The 12067-nt window shown below is 30.2% G+C and overlaps 1 protein-coding gene across 1 annotated transcript in view; it reads left to right on the forward strand.

Moving 5' to 3' along the window:
* LOC106460878 (talin-2-like) overlaps positions 1 to 12067 on the forward strand; it is a 91369-nt gene that overhangs the window by 51616 nt on the left and 27686 nt on the right. Inside the window, exons 27-41 of the mRNA XM_013920634.2 lie at positions 558 to 671; positions 763 to 897; positions 1360 to 1488; positions 2647 to 2730; positions 3687 to 3914; positions 5073 to 5192; positions 5647 to 5844; positions 6039 to 6178; positions 6502 to 6595; positions 7164 to 7253; positions 7795 to 7917; positions 8304 to 8447; positions 9184 to 9345; positions 9696 to 9836; positions 10633 to 10814. Coding sequence (XP_013776088.1) covers positions 558 to 671; positions 763 to 897; positions 1360 to 1488; positions 2647 to 2730; positions 3687 to 3914; positions 5073 to 5192; positions 5647 to 5844; positions 6039 to 6178; positions 6502 to 6595; positions 7164 to 7253; positions 7795 to 7917; positions 8304 to 8447; positions 9184 to 9345; positions 9696 to 9836; positions 10633 to 10814 — 2084 coding nt within the window. The remainder of the gene's footprint in view (positions 1 to 557; positions 672 to 762; positions 898 to 1359; positions 1489 to 2646; positions 2731 to 3686; positions 3915 to 5072; positions 5193 to 5646; positions 5845 to 6038; positions 6179 to 6501; positions 6596 to 7163; positions 7254 to 7794; positions 7918 to 8303; positions 8448 to 9183; positions 9346 to 9695; positions 9837 to 10632; positions 10815 to 12067) is intronic.

Consider the following 12067-nt stretch of genomic DNA (forward strand, 5'->3'; position numbering starts at 1 on the left):
TGAACCATTGTTGACACTAACGATTGTTCAAAACATTTCCATAAAGTTTTCCTTTGATATTCTTTGTAGATACAGAGGCATTGTTTCACTTCTTGTATTCAAACAGCATTACATGCCGAATGTGTGTCTTGTCGTGTGTCATCACTACAAGGGATGAGAGTATACAAAACTTTACACATTATATAGGCTACACTAATGTGACGTGTAGGGGGTTCATTTAACTATTATACATGATGTATGTTTTTTGGAGGGTGGTTAATGAATGTGTTCCAAAATGCGACATTAATGTCTTGACAACTTAATATAATCATGTGAAATGTGAGATTTTTTTACAATCACCATGTATATGTAATATTGCTTGATACATAGTAGAAAAGTAAGGAAAAGTAAGAAGTACTTATGTCGGTTTCTTGTTGAAACTCTCTTCTAATGCTATATTTTTTGTATCCATTCAAAAAAGTAGAATAAGAATTAACCATTAAAGTAGCTTTCAAAAAATATATATAATGCTGTGATATATAACAATCAGTCTGTATTATTGTGTTTTTACTATTCAGGCAGTGGCAGAAACCATACCTTCCTTGGTGCAGGGAATCAAGGCTACTATAAAAGAACCAGATAATGCCAATAATCAGCTCTTCTTGATCAATGCATCGGAACAAATGATTCAGGTAAGATTTTACAATCCAACTGAGTTTAACTCGCTACCTATTTAACTTCATCACAAGTTTGTTTATCGGTATGTTATTGTTGTTCTTACAGCCAACTATTAAGATGATTTCTGCATCCAAAGCAGCACTTCCAACAATCACCGACTCTTCTTCAGCAAACCAATTGAATAGTACTTCTAGAGATATGGCCAGTGCATTGTCAGAGCTTCGTAGTTCCCTGGCAAAGGTAAAATATTATGTTGCTTTTTATTTGTTTAAAATCTGGAATCCTGATTGTTTATTTTAAACTTATAAATGGGTGAATTGCAGAAATAAATGTTTAATTCTATTACATATGTGTATTACATATTACATAAGTTATGGTTATCCTTCATGGCTGTAAGTTTCTCAATAGATGAAAAAAATTAACTCAAGAAAAAGAAAATTGTACTAAATTATGTTAAAGAGTAAAAATATAGTTTGTTTTTTTACACCACAAACTGTGATTATGCATATTTTTGTACACCATAAAGTGTGATTATACATGTTTTTTACACCATAAAGTGTGATTATACATGTTTTTTGCACCATAAATTGTGATTATACATGATTTTTTTACACCATAAATTGTGATTATACATGTTTTTTTACACCATAAACTGTGATTATACAGTTGAAAATAATGGTAATGTACATTAAAATTTTTCAGGCGCAGGAAGCATGTGGGATACTTGAACTTGATAGTGCTCTGGATCTTATCAACAGCTTAAATGATGAACTTGATGCTTTCAAAAAAGCTGTGAAGGCATTTGACTTGAAACCTTTGCCTGGAGAAACAGTAAGTAAATAAAAACAATCTTTATAGTTGCTTCAGTGTATATACTTAACCCATTGCTTGCTGATTCACTGTTTTGGGAATAGTCTGACTTAAACAGTTGAATGCAAGTGTGTCATGTATGGTGTATGGCTTTCAAAAATTCCACACACGTTTAGAGCAGCTGCAGTCAAAGAGTTAAAGTTTGGTATTTGTTTACTATTTCAACACGATGAAGATGATAGCGAAAAATAAACCTTTTATTCATGATTATTATCTTGTGTTTTTTCATAGTGTAGTGTTTATATATTAAAATTTATTTTATTTTTCATCTTTAATACGTTACATTAAACATAGCACATAATTGTTTTTGATGAAAAATGCTGAAGATGGATTATGTGTAATCCAAAACATCCCAGCTAAAATGTTTATTTTCTCTGTCATTTTGATCTTGTTTAGATTATGATTCCCTACAAACAAACCCATTGCCAGTTGCTTACTATTTGTATTTTGCGTAGTCTGAATTTGCTACATAGAACTATTTATTTTTACTCCTTTGTTAAAAGCAGACAAATTACATTTAATTAGGTTTTTCAATCTTAGTATGACTTTGAGTCACTCGACAGACATTTTGACTTCAGAGTTTTTCAAATTGTTTAATTCAGTGGGACTTTGATTTAGTATGATTTTCAGCCCTAGTGTGTCTCACTATAGGTGTGACTTTTGTTTTTATTTGTAGTTTTAAATTCATCAATATTTACTTGTTAATTAAAAGAAAGGGTAATTTGCAAACACTATTTTTGTCTAGAAATCACTTAAAATGACACTGACTGTACATAAAATTAACTGTGCTGTAAACATCAATGACTATTTATAAATTATATATGTAAATAAAATATATCATTGTGATTAAAGTGCAAACTAGTTCATATGATAATTATATGATCAAACATATCTTTTTAGCCTGGATCGAAAACTACAATACATATTAAGTCATAAATGCTTTTGTTCTACATTGCTTATAAAAAAAATAGTTGTCATCTGTTAAATGGAAAAAATGGTAAATCTCACACCATTACTAAGAAGGTTTGCAGTCTGTATAAACTGAAACTTAACAATATTTAGCAGTGTACATACCTAATTTTTTCTTCATCGAGGCCTCTTTTTTCTTTTTCTCAACAGAATGAGTCATCAGCACTTCAACTTGGAAGCACTTCTAAAACAGTTGGATCCTCAATAGCTCAACTGCTTACAGCAGCTTCTCAGGTATGTAACCATTATTTGTACTCTAGATTATCAGTGTTACCAGTTGCCTTGTTTTTTTACTTCCTTTGATGATTTTTACAAAAACCCGCTAACAAAACTGACAAGAGAATTATTTTTTACCACAAATTTCCTACTGAGCTAACCCTCAGTGTAGAAGCTGACACTTGTTTTATCAATGGTATGTAAAGGTACCAAAAGATCTACTAAAGTGTCAGGATAAGTGGTTTGACCTGCATTATTGAGGTGATTAAAGAAAAGGTGGATCTTCAGTCATTCATTTTTTTGTTACTTTTTGACAGTTGTATGTAATAAATATGAAGGAATGTATAACAGTAGTATTATATAAAAGGTCTGTATGCCAATACAAAACGTTATGATAAAAACATTAGAGAGGAAATCTGCCTATTAAAAACAAACGTCTGAGTCATATTGACTGGAGTTTATCAAAATGTAAAGTGTGAGTTCGTTTTTTATATTTAGTGTTTATTTTTTAGATTTTACACTACCTATGTAATCAAAAGGAAACAAATCAGTTTTGGGGAACAAATTTTCTTGAAAATTTGATGCCTCTGGTATTCACTTTCTGTTTGGAAGGTAATATTTTTAATACTGATTGTATTTCAGTAATTGAATAATCACTACAAGCAGCTTGAATATATTCTTTAAGGTAGTGTTTCTCAAAGTGGCTGTTCCAAAATGCAAGTAACTGATTTGCAATGTCACAGCCAAGGCCTTATGAGAAAACAGAACAGGTGAGGTAGGACTGGTAGGTGGTCTGTGGGGTTATTTTGCTCCACCAAAGTGGTCTGCTAAAGAAATGGTTTGAGAACCACTGCTTTAAAGCTACTGAACTCATAATGACAATTATGATAGTGAAACTTATAAATGACCAAATAAAATTTAAGCATTATTCTTATAGGCAAGATGTAAAAATGTACATTTGTCTTAATTTGTAGGGCAATGAAAATTATACAGGAATTGCAGCTCGAGATACTGCAAATGCTCTTAAGGTCCTCACTGGAGCTGTAAGAGGTGTGGCTGCCACTACTTCTGAACAAGACATCCAGTTAAAGGTTATTGAGAATGCCCAGGATGTTATGTCCAAGTCTGCTCAGCTTATTGAAGAAGTTCGAATATCTGTTCAAAATCCTACTCATCCTGAAAATCAGAAAAGATTGACACAAGTAAACTGTCTATTTTATTTTTATTAGCATTACAGCATTTTGATCATCCAAGTCTTTATTAGTATATGTATGTCTGCTAAAGGTATGATATATTTTTTATTATACTTTCAAAGCCATCAGTATTGACAATGACTGGTCCATGTTAAAAGAACAGTTGTCACCTGTTAAATGTTTTATTCACCACTGTACTGGTTCAGGTTTTTTACGGCATTAAGAAAAGAAAATCAAGAATATATTACAAGCTTCTGTAATTTTAGTATTAGTTCAAAGACCTTGAGTCACATTATAAGAGATTGTGACTTCAATATTTATCAAATTGTTAGGCTTATTAGAACTGTGATTTTTGTACATTTTATTTTGGTATCATTTTCAGCCCTTATATGCCAATAAAATGCAATGATATATAATTAGATGAATGTAAAGTGTGAGCTTACTATTTATTTGGCATACTTAGTTTCAGATGTTTATTCTTTAGATTTTTACTGTACCAATAATGTGTGTGTATGTATGTATATATATATATTTTTGTGTGTGTTTGTGGAGCGGGAAAGAGAGCTTTACACGTTTTGTTAATAGTTTATGTAGCTAAGAACCTGCATTTCACCATAATTTTAAAATAATTAGTTATAAATGTACCATTAGAAAAAGAAATTCTGGTTTTACTTATTTGTTGAGTGAATTCAGGTTTGTCCAATCTGTTGTCAGAAATAAGTTCTTGCTACTTTCTGCTTAAATAAGTAACATTTTTCATTGTATTTTAGTTAGTCTGAAAGTCCTCTCTTCATGATGAACCAAAAGTAAAACAAATATTACAATACAGTCTTTTTTTTTTCAGGAAATAAAAATGTATCAAAAAAGTTCAAAAGAAGATAAAATATTTTGATAAATTACAAAATACTTAACTTACTGTTGGTTAAAAATAAAAAAAATAGTTAAAATTATTTGTAATTGCTTAAATAGCTTTCATTGTGTTTTTTCAAATGTGTTTTTTGTTGTCATAACATTCACTTATGTGTTATTTTCAAATTTAATGATTGTACAACAAGTTTTAGAGTTAGTACACCTATAAAATGTAAACTTCTTGATGATTAAAAGACATTTTCCTTTAGTGATAAAATATATTTTATGTTGAACATCACACTATTTTCTTGTTTCAAGGTTGCAAGGTCTGTATCAGCAGCTTTAAATAACTGTGTTAACTGCCTGCCTGGACAGAGGGATGTTGATGATGCAATTCGTAACATTACCGAAGCCACTCAAGCTTTGAATGCTCAAGAAGTATGTTTAAATTTGAGTTTTGTAGAGAAAAAAAAAGTTTGTTTTTGGTCATACTGGTTAAACTATTGTAACATATATTTCATTTTAAAATTATACTTATATTCTAGGTACTTACTATTATAAATACACTTGTGGTTTGTGTGTGTGTGTATATATATATATTCATGAATTAAAAAGTAAATTTATGTCTAGTTATTATTGTAAAAAATAATTAAAACAAAATGTTCCTAATTGAATCACTTTTGTTTGGTTATTTTGTAATTGTTTAGTTTATAATCCAAAGGTGCATTACAAATCTTACTGTATAAATAAAAAGCTACTATATGTTATTGAGAAAATGATATGTTTCTTAATTTCAGTTGAACCAATAAAGTTGAAGCTACAAGTAATGTAAAACAAAGTATTAGTAACTTCAGTATTGTTGGATTTAGCATTAACATCTTTACACTTTTAGTTCCCAAGCTCCAATCGATCATATGGTGAACTCCAAAGTAACTTGAATTCAGCAGCTGCCACCTTAAACAGTGAAGTAGCTAATGTGATGGAGGCTTCTAAAGGTTCACCAAGTAAACTAGCCGTCTCTGCCAAAAACTTTGGAAATGCTTTTGGTGATTTACTGGATTGTGGAATGGAAATTATTGGGCAAACAAAAGTAAGTTTGTTGTTCCAAATCTTTTATTTTACTCATATTATTTCTTTTGTTGTACTATAATGTGTGTGTAAAGTTTAGTGGATAGAGCAGTTGATTTAAAAAAAAAAATTAGAGGAGCACCTTTAGAAGGAGAACCATGTTCACTTTGTTAATCGGCTGATAGTAACAAGATCATTTTATACGCGTCTCCACAGGATTCAGAAGTACATGGGCAAATGGTGGTAAGCTTGAAGAATGTGTCAATGGTATCAAGCAAGTTACTAGTCGCAGCTAAATCTGTTGCTGCTGATCCTGGTGCTCCTAATGCTAAGAACCAGTTAGCACTTGCTGCAAGGTGAGTCTCTTTTATTCATACGTAACTTTTAGTTGAAACTTTATTTTATAAGATAATTCTGCAAGTGGTTGTGTGAATAGGTTACTGCTTCATTGATGAAATCATATGATGTTGTAACATATAGAAATCTTTATTTGTTTGGAAGACTTAAATCTATTTTTTCAGTGTAATACTCTGGTAACAGGCAGAACCAAGCTAAAGTAAGCTATGGTTACTATTACAGTTAGTTTTGCTGGACAAGTTGCTTCTTCAATGGATTGTAAGTATAACTGTAGGGTGTTACTGAACCTTAGAAAATAAACATTTACTTGTTTTGATTCTAGAGCTGTGACAGTAAGTATCAACCATCTGATAAATACGTGCACATCTACAGCACCTGGTCAGAAGGAATGTGACAGTGCAATCAGAAATATTCAGGTAAATATTCAGAGATATAAAACCTATAAATTTGTACTGTAGTATATAATGATATCAATAATGATGAAAAAAAAATAATGGTATTATTGTATATTCTTGATATTATTTACCAAATCTGTGTAATAAACAAAAAATAAAAGAAATACTTATCTCTTAACCCTTAGGTTAGCACCATGGCAGCAAATATATATATATCGAGTATGTGATAGTAACATATAGTTACAAAATTTTAGTGAATGAAAAAACTGAATGTGCCACTAAAATTAGTTGTTAATATAATTCTCAGTTATATATTAGTTAATATAATTCTTAGTTTGTAACAGGCTGTTTCATTAAACAAGTATTCCACCAAATTTTCCTTAACTTTTGCCTATGTTTAGGTTTGCAATAACTGGTCACCAATAAACTTCAGAAATTTCCTTTTAAAAACTTCCATGAACTTGAAACTTTGTGTGTGTTGAATTAATCAGTAATGGTCCTTTGTTTGTTAACTTTTTTCTTCTTTGTAAAAATCTGTTTTTCTTTTCTACATATTCTCATCTATGAATATAAATAATTTTGACACTAGATGATGAAGCCACTTTTGGAAAATCCTTCTGAAGGTATTAATGATTCTTCATACTTTGAATGCCTGGATAACATCATGGATAAGTCAAAGGTATGTAATGAAGTGTTTTTTTTTAACAAAAGCTGCTAGTAGCAGTAGTTTCAGATGTTTACATTAATTTCCCAGGATATTTAATTTTAAGCACTTATATAATATCAGTGCTTGTAAGTAGTTATTTAGTGTATCTGGAAATAAAATATTAAGTATATTTTATAGGTTCTTAAAGAGGGATGTATTTTCTGCATGTATTTTAAAGTTCAGTACTTAAAAATTCAGAGTTTCAGCTATAAGCAGATTAAAACAGTGTTTGTAATTGTAAATAAAGTTCTAACAAAAAGTAAATTTTTTTCTCCAGAAGGAAGTTTTTGTATTTTAATATATTACATCCAGAAGGAAGTTTTGTATTTTGATATATTACATCCAGAAGGAAGTTTTTGTATTTTGATATATTACATCCAGAGGGAAGTTTTTGTATTTTGATATATTACATATCAATTTAAAATTTTACTGAAGTAAATTTCATTTAACTGTATTAAATGATCAAGTCAATTAATCATCAGTGAATTGTAGCCATTTTTGGTTTGGTCAACAGAATCTTGGCGATGGCATGGCTGACATTGCAAATCATGCTAAGAAGAATGAACACGAGAAATTTGGTGAAGCAGTCAAAGATGTTTCAGAATCAATATCTGCTTTGATTGAAAATGCTGCTCAGGTGACTTCTGACTCTTTTTTTTATTTGTTTGATTTTTCCCAAAGGAAGATTTAGAGATTTGTGTTTTGCTCATTGCTGTTGTAGTGAACTAATTTTCAAATTCTCAGTTATATTTTATTCATTCTACAGATATGTGCAGTGAAATGAGTGTAATTTTGCTCAGTTTTTGACTAGGAAATTTATCATTTGATTTTTAAAATAACAAGTATGATAAGCTGAGTCTGAAATTTATTTTTAAATTGTTTGTGTTCATCATGTAAACCACTGCTTTGAATATTGAAATATTGTTTTAGTTCTGAATGTTGATTTTCTTACTCGTTTTATGAACTGAGGTTACGACTTCAAATATGAAAATAATTTTTCTCATATTTTCTTTAATCTATCAGGCAGCTTATCTTGTTGGTGTATCAGATCCTTCTAGTGTTGCAGGAAAATCGGGATTAGTGGACCTTGCACAGTTTGCTCGTGCTAACCAAGCGATACAAATGGCATGTCAGCAGCTGACTAATCAAACAAGTAATCAGCAGCAGGTAGGCCAGTGTATTTTTAATTTCCTTCTTTTGCTGTTTTTTAATTGTATTAGGAAATCTTTGAAATTAGGTTTAATTTCTTCAGGTACCAAAAGCTTTGAAACAATTCATATTTTTTGTTAGGTTATGAAAAGTTTAAGGAAATAACAACTTCAAATGATTTTCAACTAAAATGTTTTTATTTGACTTAATGCATAACCAGCATGATATTAAATATTACAATACACTAATTTTTGTGTCTATATAATTATATGCCTGTGAGACTGCTACTAATTAAATAGTAATATCAGGATTAATTTTGAAAAAAGAGGTTATTGGAAAATTAGATGAAGAAAAGTCATGGAAGTTGTTGGTAATCTTAACATTTACTTAAGATGTGCATGCATTGGCACTGTATTGAGGAATCCCATTAAGTATTTTGAAAAGTAACTATGCAGCGTAGAGTATCAATCAAATTGTATATCTTTCATGGTGTGTGTATTTTAAGGTCATATACTATGCTTTGAATCTAGATCAGTTTTGCAAGTTTCTTGTTCTACAGATTTTGTTACATCTATTTTCATATAATTAACAACTCATCTATTTTAGTCAAATATGAGTATTTTATCTATCCTAGTGGAACAGTTACTTTTTGAAGTCTACATAATTAGTACTATACAGAATCTATTATCAGTTTTTGTTTTTTTATTTTTACACGAACAGCTTAAATGTAGTAATAACTGAATTTTTTCTATAGGTTCTTTCTGCGGCTACAGTGATAGCCAAACATACGTCATCACTGTGCAATTCTTGTCGAGTTGCATCTTCTAAGACTAGTAATCCAGTTGCTAAACGACACTTTGTTCAGTCAGCCAAAGATTTGGCAAATGCGACTGCAAACTTAGTCAAGGAGATTAAGGTATGGTTGTGACTTGAGTTTCATTATTGTATGTATTGTATTTACTATAGTAAAAGGTTTATATTTATTGACCTAATGTTTGGTTACACATGCAGTTTACACTTTCACTGTGAACTAGTTTAGATCTAACACTTTGGATGTCTTGAATTAGACTTGTCAAATGCTCATTTTCCTAAAAATGTTTCTCAAAATTATTTATTATATTTGGACCCGAGTTGATTCCTAAGGTTGATTGATGAAGAAAAAATTATTGTTGGGCAAAGGTCATGGTATTAATAGGTTTTTGTTAAGATTATATTCATAAACATTATCTCTGTATGTTTTTAAATTTTTCGTTTCTTGTTTTTAAGGCACTGGACCAGGATCCCAGTGAAACAAACCGTCATAACTGTTCAGCTGCCACTAAGCCTTTGATTGAAGCTGTTGAGAGTCTAAATACATTTGCTAATTCCCCAGAATTTGCAAGTGTTCCAGCAAAAATCAGCCCAAAGGTAAAATATTAAAACATGAATTTTTTTTGTACATCATGTAAATGGTGGAGTTTGCAGTGAAAAACGGTTGTCAGAAGAAAAGTTTCTTGAGTTTTTGTAATTGTAATTGGAAACCTGGGTTTAAAAATTAAAAAATAGTTGAGTAAATTCTTTTGTACAACTATCAAAGAGTCTATCCAAATTATTCTGTGTCACGTATAAACAAAAACTATAATGTCGTGAATAATGGTTTCAGAATGTGACTGAAAGAGATTTACAAGTTTTTGATGGTATTTAACTTTTGACTTATAAAAGTTATGTTACTCTTTGTGAAAGTAATCCCAAGTTTAATAAAATGAATAATGGTTAATGTTTATTGTAATTTTGTATGTTATCTCCAACACAAGGAGTTTATTAAATTTACCTTACTATTTAAATCAATTACATGTTTTCAAGCTATTTTAACACACATTAAAAATAACCAACTCAGAATTCCTTTTGTCTGTTTGATATTTATTAGTTTTTATCTATGTATAATGCTGGAAGATGAGTTTTGTGCTAATGACAAGTGTTGAATAGATAATTTAAAAAAAAGTTAACTTAACGGCAAAGAAAATTATAAGCTTAAAGCAGAATATTAAGAAATATGCTTCAGGTATTTAGCAGCTCATCATGTGCACGAAGTAAAATGTGGTTGATCTGCAAACTTGTCATTAGTTGGATTTAAAGTTTGATAAAGGTTTTCTTTGTTGTGACTTTTCCACTTGACTAAAACAGATTAATTTAATTTAAGTGATGAATTTCTCAAACACTGCAGGCTCAAGAAGCTCAGGAACCCATTATTTCAGCTGGAAAGTCTATCATTGATGGTTCTTGCAACATGATTGAAACAGCAAAGTCCCTTTCTCTCAAGCCTCAAGATCCTCCCTCATGGCAGGCATTGGCTGGGTACAGCAATGACGTTTCTGATGCTATTAAGAAGTTAGTCTCTTCCATCAAGTAAGTGATTTAAGCTCTTATTTCATTAAAATTAAGGAAAATGGGAAAAAGTAATTGTATTTTGTTAGCTTTACAATGTATAACAAATCATTGGATTACCAAAAATATATTAGATCTTTGCAAGGTGACACAGAAAAAAACTTCATTTTGAGTTTTATTGTATTAAACTATATATATGTATATGGGGGGGGGGATGTGATATACATACAAAATTCCATTTAACCCTCTCACCCCAGGTATCTTTTATTGCACATGACACAAGGTTTTAGTGTCTTACATTAAAAATTTTATTAAACTACTTTTTGTTTATGTTGTACCAATTAGTATAGCATAAAATCTTAGCTAATAATCCATATTTTAACAATATATAAGTTTAAAATTTTATAAAGCAATATTTTAAAAAATCCTGAATTTCCCCTAGTGTGAGAAATGTGACATATTTTCTCTAGGCATCCCCTCTTCTCTATTTTATTCACCACCCCTCCAATAAGTACGAAATTTAACATAAAGTACTCACTATATACTCGTCATTGCTCAGACAAACCATAATTTTTATTGTCTTAATTTTGTTTGGTTACAGATTTTTTGTATGTGAAAGGCTAATAATGTTCACTGAAAGACTGCCAAATTTTGTGAATATATATAAACACTATATCAAAAGTTAGTGGTATCAAATCAATAAAGACTATATGAGTACAAAAAGGTCACATGGTCAGTCAAATTGACTGAGCCCATGTGGAGGGAGTTAATTAGTAGAAACTATTTGTTTATTCACTGTTGATTTTTTTTTGGGTGAAATATTTCAATGTATAAAATAATGATAAGAGAAACAAATTGTCATGGATTTTATTGTATTAAACAGTATGTATATATGTATATATATGGTGGGGGATGTAATATACATTTAAAATTCTATTTAACTAGTTGTAGAAACTATTTGTTGATTCGCTGGTCATTTTTTTTTTGTGTGAAATATTTCAGGGTATAGAGAAGTGATAAGAGAAATCAAAGTGTTTGACCTGAATGTAAAACCTATTTTTTAATATCAGATACTCCATTTCTTTTTTTATTAATGCTCCTACATATGGAAAATTAATTTCACATATTAAATATTATACATGTTTCATTTTTATTGGGGGCCCGACATGGCCAGGTGGTTAGGGTGTTTGACTCACAATCTGAGGGTCGTGGGTTCGAATCCCCGTCCCACCAAACATGCTCGCCCTTTCAGTCATGGGGCATTATAATGTGAC

Source organism: Limulus polyphemus, unplaced genomic scaffold, assembly GCF_000517525.1.
Source record: "Limulus polyphemus unplaced genomic scaffold, Limulus_polyphemus-2.1.2 Scaffold853, whole genome shotgun sequence".
Classification (NCBI taxonomy): domain Eukaryota; kingdom Metazoa; phylum Arthropoda; class Merostomata; order Xiphosura; family Limulidae; genus Limulus; species Limulus polyphemus.